The sequence below is a fragment of the Thalassophryne amazonica genome, chromosome 4, assembly GCF_902500255.1.
Source record: "Thalassophryne amazonica chromosome 4, fThaAma1.1, whole genome shotgun sequence".
Lineage (NCBI taxonomy): Eukaryota > Metazoa > Chordata > Actinopteri > Batrachoidiformes > Batrachoididae > Thalassophryne > Thalassophryne amazonica.
This window is the reverse complement of record NC_047106.1, coordinates 96,406,886-96,428,527: the sequence shown is the minus strand read 5'-3', so window position 1 is coordinate 96,428,527 and position 21,642 is coordinate 96,406,886. Positions and strand designations below refer to the sequence as shown.

At 40.3% G+C, this 21,642-nt stretch overlaps 1 protein-coding gene across 6 annotated transcripts in view; it reads right to left on the bottom strand.

Moving 5' to 3' along the window:
- Positions 1-8,527: 8,527 nt before the first annotated feature.
- Positions 8,528-21,642, bottom strand: part of schip1 (schwannomin interacting protein 1) — a 1,140,784-nt gene continuing 1,127,669 nt past the window's right edge. For all 6 annotated transcript variants that reach the window (XM_034168281.1, XM_034168282.1, XM_034168283.1 and 3 more), the window contains 3 exons: positions 20,324-20,447; positions 16,844-16,937; positions 8,528-9,387 (listed from right to left, as the gene is read on the bottom strand). In XM_034168281.1, coding sequence (XP_034024172.1) covers positions 9,336-9,387; positions 16,844-16,937; positions 20,324-20,447 — 270 coding nt within the window. In that variant the 3' untranslated portion in view covers positions 8,528-9,335. The remainder of the gene's footprint in view (positions 9,388-16,843; positions 16,938-20,323; positions 20,448-21,642) is intronic.

Sequence of the window (21,642 nt, the reverse complement as noted above, 5' to 3'; positions counted from 1 at the left end):
GTAAGGATCTGGTTAGACACCATGTTTCTAAGATTTGTGGGGCCAGTACAATAACTTCAGTTTTATCTGAGTTTAAAAGCAGGAAATTAGAGGTCATCCATGTCTTATGTCTGTAAGACAATCCTGCAGTTTAACTAATTGGTGTGTGTCCTCTGCTTCATGGATAGATAAAGCTGGGTATCATCTGCATAACAATGAAAATTAAGCAATGCTGTCTAATAATACTGCCTAAGGGAAGCATGTATAAAGTGAATAAAATTGGTCCTAGCACAGAACCTTGTGGAACTCCATAATTAACCTTAGTCTGTGAAGAAGATTCCTCATTTACATGAACAAATTGTAATCTATTAGATAAATATGATTCAAACCACCGCAGCGCAGTGCCTTTAATACCTATGGCATGCTCTAATCTCTGTAATAAAATTTTATGGTCAACAGTATCAAAAGCAGCACTGAGGTCTAACACAACAAGCACAGAGATGAGTCCACTGTCTGAGGCCATAAGAAGATCATTTGTAACCTTCACTAATGCTGTTTCTGTACTATGATGAATTCTAAAACCTGACTGAAACTCTTCAAATAGACCATTCCTCTGCAGATCATCAGTTAGCTGTTTTACAACTACCCTTTCAAGAAATTTTGAGAGAAAAGGAAGGTTGGAGATTGGCCTATAATTAGCTAAGATAGCTGGGTCAAGTGATGGCTTTTTAAGTAATGGTTTAATTACTGCCACCTTAAAAGCCTGTGGTACATACCCAACTAATAAAGATAGATTGATCATATTTAAGATCGAAGCATTAAATAATGGTAGGGCTTCCTTGAGGAGCCTGGTAGGAATGGGGTCTAATAGACATGTTGATGGTTTGGAGGAAGTAACTAATGAAATAACTCAGACAGAACAATTGAGATAAAGAGTCTAACCAAATACCGGCATCACTGAAAGCAGCCAAAGAGAACAATATGTCTTTGGGATGGTTATGAGTAATTTTTTCTCTAATAGTTAAAATTTTATTAGCAAAGAAAGTCATGAAGTCATTACTAGTTAAAGTTAAAGGAATACTCGGCTCAATAGAGCTCTGACTCTTTCTCAGCCTGGCTACAGTGCTGAAAAGAAACCTGGGGTTGTTCTTATTTTCTTCAATTAGTGATGAGTAGTAAGATGTCCTAGCTTTACGGAGGGCTTTTTTATAGAGCAACAGACTCTTTTCCAGGCTAAGTGAAGATCTTCTAAATTAGTGAGATGCCATTTCCTCTCCAACTTACGGGTTATCTGCTTTAAGCTGCGAGTTTGTGAGTTATACCACGGAGTCAGGCACTTCTGATTTAAGGCTCTCTTTTTCAGAGGAGCTACAGCATCCAAAGTTGTCCTCAATGAGGATATAAAACAATTGACAAGATAATCTATCTCACTCACAGAGTTTAGGTAGCTACTCTGCCCTGTGGTGGTATATGGCATTGGAGAACATAAGAAGGAATCATATCCTTAAACCTAGTTACAGTGCTTTGCTGAAAGACTTCTACTGTAATGAAACTTATTCCCCACTGCTGGGTAGTCCATCAGAGTAAATGTAAATGTTATTAAGAAATGATCAGACAGAAGGGGGTTTTCAGGGAATACTGTTAAATCTTCAATTTCCATACCATAACTCAGAACAAGATCTAAGGTATGATTAAAGTGGTGGGTGGACTCATTTACATTTTGAGCAAAGCCAATTGAGTCTAATAATAGATTAAATGCAGTGTTGAGGCTGTCATTCTCAGCATCTGTGTGGATGTTAAAATCGCCCACTATAATTATCTTATCTGAGCTAAGCACTAAGTCAGACAAAAGGTCTAAAAATTCACAGAGAAACTCACAGTAACGACCAGGTGGACGATAGATAACAACAAATAAAACTGTTTTTTGGGACTTCCAATTTGGATGGACAAGACTAAGAGTCAAGCTTTCAAATGAATTAAAGCTCTGTCTGGGTTTTTGATTAATTAATAAGCTGGAGTGGAAGATTGCTGCTAATCCTCCACCTTGGCCCGTGCTATCAGCGTTCTGGCAGTTAGTGTGATTCGGGGGTGTTGACTCATTTAAACTAACATATTCATCCTGCTGTAACCAGGTTTCTGTAAGGCAGAATAATCAATATGTTGATCAATTGTTATATCATTTACTAACAGGGACTTAGAAGAGAGAGATCTAATGTTAATAGACCACATTAGTCTGTGGTGCAGTTGAAGGTGCTATATTATTTTTTCTTTGATTGATCAACATATTGACTTACAATATTGACTTAACAGTATTCCCTGAAAACCCCTTTTTGTCAGATCATTTCTTAATAACATTTACATTTACTTTAATGGACTACCCAGCAGTGGGGAATAAGTTTCATTACAGTAGAAGTCTTTCTGAAAGCGCTGTAACTAGGTTTAAGGATATGATTCCTCCTTTGTTATGTTCTTCAATGCCATATACCAACACAGTGCAAGGGAGTTTTTCCTTCCCACTGTCACCAAGTGCTTGCTCATAGGGGGTCGTTTTGACTGTTGGGGTTTTTCTGTAATTATTGTATGGCTTTTGCCTTACAATATAAAGTGCCTTGGGTCAACTGTTTGTTGTGATTTGGCGCTATATAAATAAAATTGATTTGATTTGATTTGATTAATGACAGGTGTATTAATCAGCTCCGTGATGCAGTGTCTGAAGAAAATACAAAGGGAGGGGAAGGAGAGCAGAGCAAAACCCCAAGGCAGCACAACAGTACCTCCCCCTCAATGGTGCCCCTTGGCGACCCACCAGGGCTGCACGGGTGGGCACGATAAAAGTCATGCAGAAGGGAGGGGTCCAAGATGAGGCCCCACGACACCAAGGAGCACTCCTCAGGTCCATAACCCTCCCAGTCTACCAGATACTGGAACCCCCGGCCCCGATGACGTACATCCAGGATCCGCTGCACTGTCCAAGCTGGAAGGCCATCCACGAGCAGGGTGGGAGAAGGGGGATCAGCCAGAAGGCACAGAGGACTGGAGTGCACTGGCTTGTGATGTGAGATGTGGAATGTGGGATAGATCTGTAGTGGCCGGGCTAGACGGAGTCAAACAGCTGCCAGGTTGAGGACCAAGTCCACCACAAAATAGTCGATGAATGGAGGTGCCAGATTACGTGCCATGGCCTTGAGTGGTATGTCCTTGGCCGATAACTACACCTCTTGGCCTGGTCGGTACTGGTGCCTCCTGTCCCTCGTCTCGAGGAAGGACAGGATGGCAGGACATCCTGGATGGCAGAACGACAGAACAGGGACAGGATTACCTGTTCTACCCACCCAAACGACAGCACCACAGGTGGGGCCGCACCAACGGTACTGCTAAATTCTCTTCCTGGGCTGGAAACAGGGGAGGCTGATATCCCATCAAGTACTCGAATGGAGAGAGTCCAGTGGCAGTCCTTACTTGGGAGTTATGGGCATATTCCACCTATGGCAGCTGAGAACTCCATGAAGCCAGGTGAGAAGACGTGACCCACCGGAGGGTGGACTCAAGTTCTTGGTTCACCTGTTCCACCTGGCCATTGGTCTGGGGATGGAACCTGGACTGATGCAAAGGCTTGCCCCTGGTGCAGATGGTGTAGGACAATTTAATTTCAATGTTCAATTTATTCAATTTATATAGTGCCAACTCACAACAACATTGTCCCAAGGCACCTCACACAAAAACAATTAAAAAATAAATTAAAATGAATTAAAAGACTAAAAAGCACAATTTAAAAGACACAATTAAAAGAATAAAAAAGAAATAAAAGGCAATTAACACATATGACATAAAATGCTATTCATAGGCATGGGAGAACAAATGCATTTTGAGACTAGAATTAAAAGTGTGCAGAATATGACTGCCTTACTGACACAGGGAGATTGTTCCACAGAGCAGGGGCATGGTAAGAGAAAGCTCTTTGACCCACTGACTTTTTCTTCATCCTAGGAACACAAAGTAGTCCAGCAGTCCTGCAAATGCAGAGCCTGGGCTGGTATGTAGGGTTACACCAAATTGGCCAGGTAGTAAGGCGCCAGCCTGTGAACAATTTTATAGGTTAGCAGTAAAACCGTGACAGGCAGGCATGCACGATCCCGGTACGAGAGTTCGTGCATGCAATGGTGTCTTTCAAGCAGGAACACGGTGCAAGGTGCACAACATTGTGCCGCTTATGTGGAATAAATAAAAAATAAAAACAAGTTGGTACCTGTGGAACCACATTGCACTGCTTATGTGGAAAACATTAAAAAGAGCAAAACCTCCCCTCCACGGGACTCGAACCCGCGCCTTCCAAAAGCTGTGATTGCTAGTCAGAAATTTTACCACTGAGCTACGGAGCTGTCCCTTAAAAGCTGCAGGAACCTGCCTCATATCAGGAAGGACATGGAAGTATTACAAAAAGAAATTAAAATCACACACCATATAAAAACACTGCATTTATCAAGCAGACAACACAAATATGATTAGTCTATTCCCCTGGTGATGACCCATGCTCACTGACATACAGTCATGAGATGACTTGAATGAGAAGCAGTATGCTCTGATCATGTCCACATCTACTGGTCCAGTGCATCCAGTCACCCCGCACGCATGTTCTACCTGACATGCGTGTCTTGTGGACGGCACGCCGCAGCACTGACACTGCGTCATGTGGAACAGAGCTCACGTGGGTGATGTGACAATCAGATCACCCGCTGCGTGTTCTGATCTAACGGTCTGTTTCAACCTGGCAGGCTGTCAATGTCCGCTCCGTGCATGCTCGCTTGCTGCAGCTTGTTGCCACGGAGGTACATGTTTTTATTTATGTCCACATAAGTACAGCAATCAGACACACATGCTTCACAGTGTACAGTTGTTAGTCCATGTCTGTCCAAACACAGTAGGTGTTGTCCAGCTGGGATGTCCAGATCCACAGATCCCCACATCTGCTTCTGTTGGAAGCCACACCTCCTGTCAGTGGAGCGCACACACCCACGTCAGTGTGTGTGTTTGCAAAGCCACACTCATGGGGAACTTAGACAAATTTCACTGCGAGTACGACAGTGATTGTCTGCAGTCTGTTATTGTACCAAGAGTGCGAATGGCCACACATTTTCTAAGTGCCAAACGAGCGGTGTTAGATGTTCGTGCGTGTCAGTTGGAATTTGGCCGACACCTGCCACGACAGGGTTCGATGGGCTCGCACAGCATACACTCTGTCTTTCAGCCACTGGTGTGTGCAAATAGTGTAGCAACAGATCTTCTTGGTCTGAGACAACTGTGATGACCACTAAGTCAACATGCCACTGGGTCTAAATTCTAAAGATAACACTTTTTGTTATATCACTTCAATTAAATCTATTGACACAAGGGCATCTTCACTGCTTAATTTCAGCTTTATTGTGATATGTGCAGAGGAAAGAAAGAGAGAGAGAGAGAGAGAGAGAGAGAGAGAGAGAGAGAGAGAGAGAGAGAGAGAGAGAGAGAGAGAGAGCGAAAGAGAGAAAAGTATCACTCTACAAATGTTTATGGGGCTGACTGAAGCTGGAAATGCCCTCAAATAAAAGCAAAAAAAAAAAAAAAAAAAAATCTCATTTAAAACAACATTTGTCATTTGATCCACTATGACAGAGCCACATTCACAAAGCTGTTATTGTCTATTAATTCATGAAATTGTCAGTGTCCATTTGTGTGTGTCCATTTTTTAGAAATTCCCTTGGTCACCTTCCCAGAAGTTTCTGAAAAAATTCATTGGAAAAAAAAAAATCACAAAAATAACATTTGTGGTTTTAATTTCTTATGAAACATGTTGGAAAATGACTATGTTTCAACTGTAGACAACATTTTTTAAAATATATTCTAAAAGTACACATCTTACACTTCTTCATTACAGGCCTGCTTTTAGATGTTGACAAGGTTGTGGAGAATGGAAATTAAAATATATTAATGAGACAGCTAATCGGGTGCAGAGCTTTTCTAATCATGATGGATATGTTTGGATTTTATCAGTTTGTGAAGGAATCCACTCACAGAGGAAGAAATACTCTGGAAATGATGTGGTTTCTGGGTCTAGTTATTTCCACTGCTGAAATGTTTTTGTCTTCCACCTCTTCTTTCAGATCTTCTTTCAGATGTTTTTGTTAACTCTGGAATATTGCTTTAATGTGTCATGAATGATGAAACACTTGTCTCTAACACAATTTTTTTGGGCCCACAGCCGTACTAGAATGTTTTGGTTGGTGTGGCTGTCTGTATTATTGACCATTTTAATTCATTGTTGTGTCTATTCCTGCACTCATATGAGCCTGTGACGATAAGGCAGTGCCACTGACAAAAGCAGATACTCAGTATTGCTGATCTCTGTGCTCTTAAACATAAATGTAGGAATTTTGTATGTATGTAGCATCACTCAAGACTGGAGGTCGGTTATCATAGATGGCATGACTGTTTAGATTAATATACATATGCTGTGTCAGCTGCCGATCCAGCGTAGTATTCTGAATAAATTTAGAATTTCACCCATTGTTTTCACAGATTTTTAAAACGGTAAAATCGTGGAGATCAGAAATAAAACCAAACCAAACCCCAGCATTCCCTACCCATGCTAGGAAATCCTTTGGTATGATCATATGGGGCACTCTGACTCAAAAGCATTTCTAGCTGATATTTCTTGATAGAATCGAAGAATGTGATGGGTGCTAAATATAGTACATCTTATTGATCCTTGAACACCCAGGTTTGGGAAGGATATTCTAAACCTATTACCAATGGACGTATTTCTGTTGGTTTCAAACTATAATAATGAATCCTGTTCTTAAAACAACAGCATGGACTCAGGATTGCTGGCAAATGATAGACCTAATTCCAATTAATTTCAATCAGTTTTTACAAATGTTGCTAACCAATGTCTTATATATGTGTCTGGAAATGATCTTTTTAAATCTTTGCAGTCATAAAATATTTCTGAACATATATTGATATGATCTTCTGGGGAGGTGTGTGTCTCCCTTAAGCTTGGATCCTCTACCAAATGCTTTTAGTTTGGAGGTCCTGCACCGTATGTTTTTTTTTATAACAGTTTAAAACAGACATAGCTAAAGAAGATGTTTTACGATCTATATGGTTGAATGCATTGTGTAATTATCACAACTCAAATGTAATTTATCGTCAGTAAGAACTCAAAAAATTGATGTTGGCTTTGTCTGAGACCAAGCGGAGCTTTGGTTGCACATGACATTAGCCCATTTTTATAAAGCTACAACTTCTTACTAAAGTCCAACTGATGTGGATGTTTTGGGGGCTGATATTGATATTAGGGAGTAAAAATTTGACAATACTAAGATATCTGCCAACATATACATAAAAATAGCAATGATGCCAAACATTTAATTATCAAACCCTTATGACAACGAAACGTAGTTGAGGGTTGATGTTTTACAGTTTAAACATGAACTTTATTAAAAATAACTATAAATATAACCAACAGCTAACCAATGCTCTTTTCATTTAGTAGTTGCACCTCTCACCTATTTTGACCTCACCTAGCTAGCAGCATCGTGACTACTTGTTTCTTGTCACTGTAAAATGCCTAGTCTGACAGAAAATGAATTGCAACTTGTTGCTTTCCCTCTGTCTCATGCAGCTAACGTGACCAAGGGGTGATGGGGTCCTAGACATACTTGACAGCGTTGTTAAAAAAAAAAAAAAAGTTGTCGGAGCACCTTCTGCTGAATAAACTATGTGATGACACAATTTCTAACAACCAAAGTGGCCACCTGATATGATTACGTCATCACAACCTCACTCTTCATATTTTTCCCCGCTATTTGGCTATAATGAAACCTGGCCTAAATGTGAACGGTTAAGTGTATCATTCTGTGCAACCACATTTGAGTGGCACTCTAAATCATGTCACATCCACTGTGCACAATGTGCCAACCATGTTTTTGGGACGACTTACTGAGAAACACCTGGTAATACGTCAGCAGGGAGTGAGCGGTTGACTGGATTTTCCTGGCCTTTCTTTGGCTTCACCACAGGACTATGAGTGAGTGAAACTCACCCATCACTTTTTAAATGCACTAAGCAACTGACAAATGAGCATCCGCTTCCTGCTGAGGGGAACTTCCTACAACAAACATTTGTCACATTTTCATTAAAAACAACACAGCATTCATCCCCAAACCTTTCAGTCATACAGGTTCACTGTTACAGAATCATCTTCTCTCTCGAAACAATTATAAACCACAAAATCGCTAGCTGACCATCTGTTGAAGCCTTAGAGTAAAAAAAATGCTTCAAAGGGGTTGCCCAAGTAAATATGAACTTCCTTTTAGCACGGTGCGAGAGAACGATTCATGATGAGGCAGTAGGGCAAAAGAGAGAGACGAGTCACAGTACATGAGTAATGTGGTTTAAAGTCAGAGTCCACTGGCAGTCAGCGAGTGAGCACACGTTCACCAGTTCATCAGAATGAGGAAGCTCGTTAGAAACCTCATCCAGCTGAGTAACATACCGCACACCATGGCAGCAATATATGAAACAAAGTTTATTCTTTATTTTACATATCTGTACATAAACATTTCTTCCCTCAAATAAAGTTTCTGAATACAATAGGATGAAAACAATATTAACACACGTATTCATTTAAAATTACTCGTGTCAGAAAATCAACATTCACAAAATGTTGAAGAGCAGTTAGAGTGAACGTTTTACCAAAAAGCTACGACTCCACTACAAGGCAGGCATGTTTCCTTTACACTTTTTTAGCACCTTCAAATTAACTTTTCTCACTTGAAAACTACCGTTTGTGCAGAATAAAAAGTTGCCTGTCCAACTTTAAATAGTCTGAAGAAGTTTTTTTTCATACAATGCTGCTTCTTTTCCTTTTTCTTCTCATTACTGATTTTTTTTCTACTGAAATTTTTCACTATTATTTTATTTTTTCCCCACAATCTTTGCATTTGACAGTTATAATTTAGAGGCAAATGTAGAAAGTTAGAAAGAAACAATAGCAAAGCGAGGCCGATCACTGCACATGAAGCCGAGAACAGAATCCATAATGACACACAACTGCTTTCCTCTTCTTCCAGGGTGCAGGAAGTGTTCACCTGCAGCAATGGGGTACAACCACAGAAGCTTATGAAGGGGGCGTGGTCTTCTGTGCTGTGGTGTCACTGGAGCCAGTGGGTGGGACAGGAAGGTGGACAGTAGGTACGCAGCAAGGAGCAAAGTACTTGGGACAACGGGGCAGGATTTGGATTGGTGTAAGAATGGGGGCAAAGTCTGGCATGGAGAAAGGTGGAGGTTGGTGGTCAGCGTAGTAGGAGCGGGGCCTCTTATTTGGACAGGGTTCTCTCGGCCAAGTGTTTCTGCTGACTCTCAGCATGCCTGAAAAAGAAAAGCAAGCGCCATTTAGGAACAGTGGAGGCACTGCATAGTTACAGTATTCTTGGTGAGGGAGGGGGACTTGATATTTAATCAATCAATCAATCAATCAATCAATCAATCAATTTTATTTATATAGCGCCAAATCACAACAAACAGTTGCCCCAAGGCGCTTTATATTGTAAGGCAAGGCCATACAATAATTACGTAAAAACCCCAATGGTCAAAACGACCCCCTGTGAGCAAGCACTTGGCAACAGTGGGAAGGAAAAACTCCCTTTTAACAGGAAGAAACCTCCAGCAGAACAAGGCTCAGGGAGGGGCAGTCTTCGGCTGGGACTGGTTGGGGCTGAATGAAAGAACCAGGAAAAAGACATGCTGTGGAGGGGAGCAGAGATCAATCACTAATGATTAAATGCAGAGTGGTGCATACAGAGCAAAAAGAGAAAGAAAGAAAGAAACACTCAGTGCATCATGGGAACCCCCCAGCAGTCTAAGTCTATAGCAGCATAACTAAGGGATGGTTCAGGGTCACCTGATCCAGCCCTAACTATAAGCTTTAGCAAAAAGGAAAGTTTTAAGCCTAATCTTAAAAGTAGAGAGGGTGTCTGTCTCCCTGATCTGAATTGGGAGCTGGTTCCACAGGAGAGGAGCCTGAAAGCTGAAGGCTCTGCCTCCCATTCTACTCTTACAAACCCTAGGAACTACAAGTAAGCCTGCAGTCTGAGAGCAAAGCGCTCTATTGGGGTGATATGGTACTATGAGGTCCCTAAGATAAGATGGGACCTGACTATTCAAAACCTTATAAGTAAGAAGAAGAATTTTAAATTCTATTCTAGAATTAACAGGAAGCCAATGAAGAGAGGCCAATATGGGTGAGATATGCTCTCTCCTTCTAGTCCCCGTTAGTACTCTAGCTGCAGCATTTTGAATTAACTGAAGGCTTTTCAGGGAACTTTTAGGACAACCTGAAATAATGAATTACAATAGTCCAGCCTAGAGGAAATAAATGCATGAATTAGTTTTTCAGCATCACTCTGAGACAAGACCTTTCTAATTTTAGAGATATTGCGTAAATGCAAAAAAGCAGTCCTACATATTTGTTTAATATACTCTTTGAATGACATATCCTGATCAAAAATGACTCCAAGATTTCTCACAGTATTACTAGAGGTCAGGGTAATGCCATCCAGAGTAAGGATCTGGTTAGACACCATGTTTCTAAGATTTGTGGGGCCAAGTACAATAACTTCAGTTTTATCTGAGTTTAAAAGCAGGAAATTAGAGGTCATCCATGTCTTTATGTCTGTAAGACAATCCTGCAGTTTAGCTAATTGGTGTGTGTCCTCTGGCTTCATAGATAGATAAAGCTGAGTATCATCTGCGTAACAATGAAAATTTAAGCAATGCCGTCTAATAATACTGCCTAAGAGAAGCATGTATAAAGTGAATAAAATTGGTCCTAGCACAGAACCTTGTGGAACTCCATAATTAACCTTAGTCTGTGAAGAAGATTCCCCATTTACATGAACAAATTGTAATCTATTAGATAAATATGATTCAAACCACCGCAGCGCAGTGCCTTTAATACCTATGGCATGCTCTAATCTCTGTAATAAAATTTTATGGTCAATAGTATCAAAAGCAGCACTGAGGTCTAACAGAACAAGCACAGAGATGAGTCCACTGTCTGAGGCCATAAGAAGATCATTTGTAACCTTCACTAATGCTGTTTCTGTACTATGATGAATTCTAAAACCTGACTGAAACTCTTCAAATAGACCATTCCTCTTCAGATGATCAGTTAGCTGTTTTACAACTACCCTTTCAAGAATTTTGAGAGAAAAGGAAGGTTGGAGATTGGCCTATAATTAGCTAAGATAGCTGGGTCAAGTGATGGCTTTTTAAGTAATGGTTTAATTACTGCCACCTTAAAAGCCTGTGGTACATAGCCAACTAATAAAGATAGATTGATCATATTTAAGATCGAAGCATTAAATAATGGTAGGGCTTCCTTGAGCAGCCTGGTAGGAATGGGGTCTAATAGACATGTTGATGGTTTGGATGAAGTAACTAATGAAAATAACTCAGACAGAACAATCTGAGAGAAAGAGTCTAACCAAATACCGGCATCACTGAAAGCAGCCAAAGATAACAATACATCTTTGGGATGGTTATGAGTAATTTTTTCTCTAATAGTTAAAATTTTATTAGCAAAGAAAGTCATGAAGTCATTACTAGTTAAAGTTAAAGGAATACTCGGCTCAATAGAGCTCTGAGTCTTTGTCAGCCTGGCTACAGTGCTGAAAAGAAACCTAGGGTTGTTCTTATTTTCTTCAATTAGTGATGAGTAGTAAGATGTCCTAGCTTTACGGAGGGCTTTTTTATAGAGCAACAGACTCTTTTTCCAGGCTAAGTGAAGATCTTCTAAATTAGTGAGACGCCATTTCCTCTCCAACTTACGGGTTATCTGCTTTAAGCTGCGAGTTTGTGAGTTATACCATGGAGTCAGGCACTTCTGATTTAAAGCTCTCTTTTTCAGAGGAGCTACAGCATCCAAAGTTGTCTTCAATGAGGATGTAAAACTATTGACGAGATACTCTATCTCACTTACAGAGTTTAGGTAGCTACTCTGCACTGTGTTGGTATATGGCATTAGAGAACATAAAGAAGGAATCATATCCTTAAACCTAGTTACAGCGCTTTCTGAAAGACTTCTAGTGTAATGAAACTTATTCCCCACTGCTGGGTAGTCCATCAGAGTAAATGTAAATGTTATTAAGAAATGATCAGACAGAAGGGAGTTTTCAGGGAATACTGTTAAGTCTTCAATTTCCATACCATAAGTCAGAACAAGATCTAAGATATGATTAAAGTGGTGGGTGGACTCATTTACATTTTGAGCAAAGCCAATTGAGTCTAATAATAGATTAAATGCAGTGTTGAGGCTGTCATTCTCAGCATCTGTGTGGATGTTAAAATCGCCCACTATAATTATCTTATCTGAGCTAAGCACTAAGTCAGACAAAAGGTCTGAAAATTCACAGAGAAACTCACAGTAGCGACCAGGAGGACGATAGATAACAACAAATAAAACTGGTTTTGGGGACTTCCAATTTGGATGGACAAGACTAAGAGTCAAGCTTTCAAATGAATTAAAGCTCTGTCTGGGTTTTTGATTAATTAATAAGCTGGAATGGAAGAATGCTGCTAATACTCCGCCTCGGCCCATGCTGCGAGCATTCTGGCAGTTAGTGTGACTCGGGGGTGTTGACTCATTTAAACTAACATATTCATCCTGCTGTAACCAGGTTTCTGTAAGGCAGAATAAATCAATATGTTGATCAATTATTATATCATTTACTAACAGAGACTTAGAAGAGAGAGACCTAATGTTTAATAGACCACATTTAACTGTTTTAGTCTGTGGTGCAGTTGAAGGTGCTATATTATTTTTTCTTTTTGAATTTTTATGCTTAAATAGATTTTTACTGGTTATTGGTGGTCTGGAGCAGGCACCGTCTCTACGGGGATGGGGGTAATGAGGGGATGGCAGGGGGAGAGAAGCTGCAGAGAGGTGTGTAAGACTACAACTCTGCTTCCTGGTCCCAACCCTGGATAGTCACGGTTTGGAGGATTTAAGAAAATTGGCCAGATTTCTAGAAATGAGAGCTGCTCCATCCAAAGTGGGATGGATGCCGTCTCTCCTAACAAGACCAGGTTTTCCCCAGAAGCTTTGTCAATTATCTATGAAGCCCACCTCATTTTTTGGACACCACTCAGACAGCCAGCAATTCAAGGAGAACATGCGGCTAAACATGTCACTCCCGGTCCGATTGGGGAGGGGCCCAGAGAAAACTACAGAGTCCGACATTGTTTTTGCAAAGTTACACATCGATTCAATGTTAATTTTAGTGACCTCCGATTGGCGTAACCGGGTGTCATTACTGTCGACGTGAATTACAATCTTACCAAATTTACGTTTAGCCTTAGCCAGCAGTTTCAAATTTCCTTCAGTGTTGCCTGCTCTGGCCCTCAGAAGACAATTGACTATGGTTGCTGGTGTCGCTAACTTCACATTTCTCAAAACAGAGTTGCCAATAACCAGAGTTTGATCCTTGGTGGGTGTGTCGCCGAGTGGGGAAAAACGGTTAGAAATGTGAACGGGTTGGCGGTGTACAGGGGGCTTCTGTTTAGAGCTACGCTTCCTCCTCACAGTCACCCAGTCGGCCTGCTTTCCCGGCTGCTCAGGATCTGCCAGAGGGAAACTAACGGCGGCTAAGCTACCTTGGTCCGCACCGACTACAGGGGCCTGGCTAGCTGTAGAATTTTCCACGGTGCGGAGCCGAGTCTCCAATTCGCCCAGCCTGGCCTCCAAAGCTACGAATAAGCTACACTTATTACAAGTACCATTACTGCTAAAGGAGGCCGAGGAATAACTAAACATTTCACACCCAGAGCAGAAAAGTGCGGGAGAGACAGGAGAAGCCGCCATGCTAAACCGGCTAAGAGCTAGTAGCTGCACTAAGCTAGCGGATTCCTAAAAACACACAAAGTGAATAATGTGTAAATAATTTAGAGGTGATTCAGCAGAGGGAGTGCTTTAGTTAAGGCACGTGAAGATTACACTGTGAAACAAATCGTTATCTAGTTAAGTAGATCAATCTAACTGCGCAGATTAAACAGCTAACAGATACAGCAAAACACCGCTGTGCTCCGGAACAGGAAGTGATACAATACCGCAGTGAGAGCCAACCACCAGTAGAGGCAAGCAAGAGCCATATTTAATAGTGGTGGGATAGATTTTGTGGTAAATATGCAAATCAATCAAAATTTTAATTGCCCACTATATGAATGTTAATTGTCACAATCAATAGCTTTTTGCTTGGGGTGGCCACAGTAGATCTGCTGATTTGGCACAAATTCTACATCGAATGGATGCCTTTCCTGACATGACTCCACGTTACATGGAGAACGGGCATGGTGGTCTTGAACTGGGAACCTTCTGTTTTGGAAGCAGTGAATAATAATAACTGCCCTTTAATCAGAACCGCCACCTTTCTGACAGGCCCCAAGTGGAAAATACGGAAGAACTATACTACACAGTTAACCCTCGGGGTCCGAGGGCATTTTTTTGGACAGTTCACGTCGCCTGGCATAAATGTTTTATTATTGCTGTTAACAGCTCTCCCTGCATCCCACAATCAAGTGGAATCAAGTTTTTCAGGACAAACGTGGTGCTTTCATAATACATATGCTTTGTTGTGTTTTATAAGTGTAATAAAGGTTTACAATCAGAAATAAGAAAGGGAAAAGTAAAGCGGAAATAATTTTCCACACACATTTATTCAAAACACACAGCAAACTATAATAAACAACTGTTTTGACACTTTATAAAGGTAATTTGAGGTCTTGTGTGAAAGACTGTACAACGAAAAGGTTCAAACAATAAACACAAATGCACATTTTGAACAATATATACAAAATGGTCTTTGCGTTTTTTTGTCTTCATCTCAAAGCAATTTCTGTCTGCTATTACACAAAGGTTACATCACAAACTTCTACTTCTACTGTGTTTTGGAGTGTTCTGTGCTGCTCCTAAAGCAGCGTTCATTCACACGTTGGCCCACTTTGGCTCCTTACAGTCTGGGAAGCGGCCCGTCCCCTCACTCCATTGATATGGTAAACAAGTGCTTTACGCAGAGAAAGCAACAGAGTTATCCAGTAACATTCACATGCAAACTAGTGGAGCAATCCTGATAGTTACACACTCTTTGTTTGAACACGTGAGATTGTCATCAGAGGCTCATTGTCTGCTCTGTCTGCTTTCAATGATCACTGTGAGTAATGGCACAGGGCGCACTGGAGCCCAATAGTATTGAAGCTATTCAAACAGGCCAACTAGTAACATATCACTCCTGAAAATGATCTTTGGCTTTTCACGTGAGGTAAATCTGTCTTACGATTGGATTTTGGAAAACCATGTGACGGTGAACCAATTCCGATTGGACACTCACATTGTGCACGTTATCACACAGCTTCTATGAGGAGTACAAAGATGGCCGATGGCTGGCTCGAAAGTCCGCGGAGTTAACTTTTCAGCAAAAAAGTACGTTTCTATCTCATATAATTAAAAAGTTATTTAGTAAAGCTTGGTCTTAGCCTGGGTATAGGACGGTGTCGGCCCCAGAGGGTTAAATATGGTGGAAGGTAGTCGAGGATAGAGTGGTTAAGTTTTGAACAGAATTGATTTTACACCAAGGTCAAATATCACACAGAATCATATACTGTACTGTAGTATCACGGACTGTGTCAAACATGCAAGCTGCTGGTTCTGCACTCTCTGTGTCCATTCTTGTTCCTTCTTTGATTAAATGCAGACCATTTTTGTGAAAACAGATGCCAAATGCCTCAAATGCCTTGTGTTTGCACTCTCTGGTTTCTATCATTAAAAACAGGAAGCTTTTTCAAGAGAACAAAAATTTAGTTAGCTACAAGACAATGCATTTTCTTGCCATCATATATGATGGCATCGGACCCAGAGGGTTAAGAACGGACAGGACAGAGGCTGCGTTCCTTTACATGCCCTTGATGTTGTGTACTCAACCTCCACCATTTCTATTATGATCTGTATGCGATTATTGCTTGCCAAGAAATAATAATAATACACATAAGACAAGGAACTTCAAACATCCTGGGACTGGTAATACTTTATGCAGTTTAAAACAAAGTATCAGTGAACATAATCTCTGCCATCAGTGAGTGATATGTTGTAATACTGTGTCTGGATATATTCCTTACAGACTGTTGAGGAATTGCACTATAGGATGACTTGATATCTGATGTTTGTGCAGTTCTCTCTGCCTGTCTATTTTTTGTCTATTTATTATTTACTGTATTGCACATTGTGATGTTCTTGTATCCCATCTATTTATTGTGTTTTATACAGGTGGACTTTGTACCTACAGCACTACAAATATGGTGTACCTAGAGAACTACAAATAAATTGACAATGACAATTCTGTTAATTTTTCTTAATCTTAGAAAAAAATACAGGATAAAAGCACAACTTTCCAATGATGATGCAAGTGAATTTTATTTGTACTGGACCCATCTCTGGATCCAAATGTGCATTAAAATTTAATACTTTTTCCATGGTCCATGCCCCGCCCCTCAATCAATGTTAAAGTTGGTCAATAACTTCATCAGGGATCCTGGTGAACATAATCTAACTACATAAATTAACTACATTTATATGGCACTTTTCCATAGTGTCTCATTCACCTCTTCACACCAATGTCAAGCTGCTGTCATGCAAGGCGCTCAACTGCACACTGGGAAAAACATGGAGATTCAGGTCCTTTCCCAACGGACCATAATGAGTCTAACTGGGATTTAAACCAAGTATCCTCTGGTCCCAAGGTCACATATCAAACCCACAGGCCAAGTGTTCCTTTACCTGGTGAGGTCCTCTATGTCCACCAGCATGGCGTCTTGCTCCATGTGGAGTTCATCTCGGATCAGCAGCAACTGTACCAATTCCTCATTCAAACCTGAGGAATTGAGGAGTTCAAAGTTTACAACAGGAAACAACTTTAGTGCACAGAAATAAGATGCTGTGCTAAGTCTGAAAATACATGTCTTCTTCTAAACTACACTTTCTGGTAAAGTATGTGATGCTGGCCCTAGTGATGAACTGTAAAGATAAGCAAATGTGTGCACGTTTGTCAGAATGTCACCAAGGTGCAGCGGTGTAGAAGTGAAAAGTGGCTTTTTAGTCATCTGAGAAGTTTAAATAAATTCTCAAAATTTCTCAAGATCAACACTTTTCAGCCAAGCTGTGCACATCTGTGACAGACCTCAGGCCTTCACCCAAAGTGTGAAGATCCTGTAGTTTGGTGTACCATCAACTTTCAGCTCAAGATCGGGAATTCAGTCAAAATTTCTTAAAAATTATTTTGGTTTCTGTCTTCTAAATTACACCCCAGTTCCAGTGAAGTTGGGACGTTGTCTAAAATGTAAATAAAACAGAATATAATGATTTGAAAATCCTCTTCAACCTATATTCAATTGAATACACCACAAAGACAAGATATTTAATGTTAAAACTGATAAACATTATTGTTTTTGTGCAAATATTTGCTCATTTTGAATTGGATGCCTGCAACATGTTTCAAAAAAGCTGGGACAGTGGTATGTTTCCCACTGTGTTACATCATCTTTCCTTCTAACAACACTCAATAGCATTTGGGAACTGACGACACTAACTGTTGAAGCTTTGTAGGTGGAATTCTTTTACATTCTTGTTTGATGTACGACTTCAGGTGTTCAACAGTCCGGGGTCTCCATTGTCATATTTTGCGCTTCATAATGCGCCACACATTGTCAAAGGGCGACAGGTCTGGACTGCAGGCAGGCCAGTCTAGTACCCACACTCTTTTACTAGGAAGCCACACTGTTGTAACACGTGCAGAATGTGGCTTGGCATTGTCTTGCTGAAATAAGCAGGGACGTCCCTGAAAAAGGCGTTGCTTGAATGGCAGCATGTGTTGCTACAAAACCTGGATGTACCTTTCAGCATTGATGGTGCCATCACAGATGTGTAAGTTGCCCATGCCAAGGGCACTAATGAACTTTGCACTGGTAACAATCTGGATGGTCTTTTTGCTCTTTTGTCTGGAGGACGACGTCCATGATTTCCAAAAACAATTTGAAACGTGGACTCATCAGACCACAGCACACTTTTCCACTTTGCGTCTGTCCATTTCAAGTGAGCTCGGGCCCAGAGAAGGCGGCAGCATTTCTGGATGTTGATGATGTATGGATTTCACTTTGCATGGTAGAGTTTGCACTTGTAGATGTAGCGACAAACTGTGTTAACTGACAATGGTTTTAGGAAGTGTTCCTGAGCCCATGCGGTAAGATCCTTTACACAATGATGCAATGCTGCCTGAGTGATCGAAAATCATGAGCATTCAATGTTGGCTTTCGGCCTTGCTGCTTACATGTAGAAAGTTCTCCAGATTCTCTGTATCTTCTGATTATATTACGGACTGTGGATGATGGAATCCCTAAATTCCTTGCAGTTGAACGAAGAGAAACATTGTTCTTAAACTGTTGGACTATTTTTTCATGCAGTTCACAAAGTGGTGTCCTCGCCCCATCCTTGCTTGTGAACGGCTGAGCCTTTTGGGAATGCTCCTTTTATACCAAATCATGACACTCACGTGTTTCCAATGAGGTGTTTTTTGAGCATTCATCAACTTTCCTAGTGTTTTCTTGGCCCGTCCCAACTCTTTTGAAATGTGTTGCAGGCATCCATTTCAAAATGCGCAAATATTTGCACAAAAACAACAAAGTCTATTAGTTTGAACATTAAATATCTTGTCTTTGTGGTGTATTCAATTGAATATATGTTGAAGAGTATTTTCAAATCAATGTATTCTGTTTTTATTTACATTTTACACAACGTCCCAACTTCATTGGAATTGGGGTTGTAAAAAGAAAGAAAAAGGAGCTCCTCCTTGTCTGCGCAGCATAAACTGCAAAGAGAGCTGATCATATCAGATGGTGAGTACAAAATTAGCCCGTCTCTTCTTCTTCTGTGGTTTTGAAGCTTCACTGCCAGCAAAGTTCAGCAGAGTCCAGTGGGATGAATAAAATCTAGCAAAGCAGGCATGTACTGATAATGTACTGATGTACTGATGGTCTACAGTAGCGCAGTTATGTGGACTTGCATACAGTAGCGGAGTGTTGCATAGACTTGTGTAGAGCACTGGACGCAGTGCTCTACACCGAATGTCCATGAAAAAATTAAACATGTTCAAACGTTTAATTTTTTGTGTTCATTTTGCGGACCCCTTGCGTATTGTCACATAGGGCCGCATAGGCTCAGCGTAGATGGTATGCCGCATTACACAACTCTACATTGGTCCTGTGTGAAAGGAGCTTTAGAGAAACAATATTAATAAAATTTACTACAGCCTTCATGTGAAAGTGACTTTAAAAACATCAATAACAGTTATGATTAGGAGTCACGACAAAATGCACTTTGTGCTCCGCACAGAAAAGCATAGAACTTTGGTCCATCTGTTACGCACAAAGACATTTGCTCTTAACGAAACAGGCGCAACATAAACTGTGAACCTTTTAAATATGCCTGATGTTTACAATTAATGATTTTGTTCAACAGTTTTTGTCTATGACTAGGTGTCGGCATTGCGGCTGCTACAACATGTGTCTGTCAGGCTCAATCAGTTGACACCCACTTTTCAAACATGCAATATCAGACACATTCAGACCCTCTAAATTTGTGCAAACCTCACCTATGTGCATGTTCACATCCTACAATTTTGTATATTCGGGTAGATAGACCCAAAATTGCATTCACAAAGGAAAATGTTAAATGGACAATACGTGCTGTTTTGCATGTGAAACATACAATCCTCAGAGTGCAGCGTTCGCAGATCAGCATCCAATTAATTTGCAAGACTGCAGATTTTGCGCATGTCTTTACACACACAAACCTGCAGTAAATTAGGCCTTGACCATGTAAAAATGACCTCATGCAGTTGTTCTTTTTTATGTGATTTTCCCATCACATGCCAGAAATAGTGAAACAACAAAAGAGATTTTGATGGGAAAGTTTGCTTGTAGGTACAAAAGCAACTCATGATATTGGACTCATGGGGACTTTTGGCAATTTTATTTAAAATGAGTGATTATTCATCTCAGAGTAGCAGGATCAGTGATGTGAAGTGTACAGTAAAAACTCAGGGGAAACTGTTTACTGGTATAGTTCTGTGTACTCAAGCTACACAGAAGTAGTTTCACATCCACTGACAAGGGCACAGGTCAGCATGCTTGTAGATGCTTTCCCATTTGTTCATTTCTGCAATTGTAAGGTGGCGGTCAGTGAGTGTGTGTTTGAGGTACTCACTCTCGATCTGGGAGTGCAGGTCATTGACGATCACCTGCAGCTGTCCCAGCGTCATGTCTCTGAGGTCGGTGGGCTTCAGGCTCCTCTTCATCAGACACTCACTGATGTGAGGCATGTGTGGAAGCTGAAACACAAACAGAGACAAAATTTTAGACATGAGTACACTAAAAACGTTTATAATTCATGGACGAGAAAATAAATGCATACTCTAAGTCATCCAGAGTATTCAAGAGAGTTATTACAGACTCTGTAAGTGTTGACATATGTACGATCAATAAATAAAACTATGCTAAAGCACATATTGATTCTGAATTATTTAGGTCTACTGCAACACCTTTATAAATAATCATGAGCAGTCAGAATAAATGTACCCACTGATTTGAAAATTCATTGTGATTTATATATAAGCATTTTTCAGGAATTGGTTGAAGATAGAGTTAAATATTAAATGATAACATGGATCATGGATTGGTCACATTTGACAAAGGATCTTGTGTTTGACCATAAAAGTTCAAAATCAAAATTATAATTGCTTCAAATAGTGTAGAGCTAATATGGCTTAAACATTGAGTGTAATTAAGGATAAAGTTGTTCAGTTTGGGACAGAATCACACAATAATTTTAGAAACATTTTTCTGTCTGTTTGTTCCCCTACTCCTCTCAGGTCCTTTGGCAAATTTTGAATCAACTTGATATGTGGATTACAGTCAACCCCAGAATTTCTCTGAAAAAGGTTTAATTTGGCAAAGGCCAAGGTCCTTGGGGTTAAAGGCAGTGGTGGGCACAGTTCCGATAATCCACTAATTAGCGAAGCTAAATTCTTTGTTAGCTGATTAGCTTTTCAGCTAACTTTGAAAACCATCAGTGGTCCAATTAACTTCCATTAAATTTAGTTCCGATAACTGTTAGACCGCTAACATATTCTTGAGGGCATAGTGAACAAAGCTTAACAGTTAACTTCTTAAACCCTAGAGTCCCCAAATTTGAGGACTTGCCCTGTTTTGGAACATTTGAACACTCATAACTAACCAATGCTGACACCAACATACACTTATTATACATCAAAATGTCAAGCAAAGTCTCCTCTACAAAAGTATCCACTTCAATCACATATCAACTAACGACAGCTGAAACGCCAAGCAAATAAAGACATGAATCAGAATTCATTTTTTGGGAAAAAAAAACCTCATTCACTCCTACCAAGTATTATTTACTTACAATTTTTTTTGCATCCACAACATCCCCTAGGACCTGTCTTTTAACTGATCCAAACTTTTGCATTTTTGATCTTGTACAAGCTGAGAAATAAATCATACTGT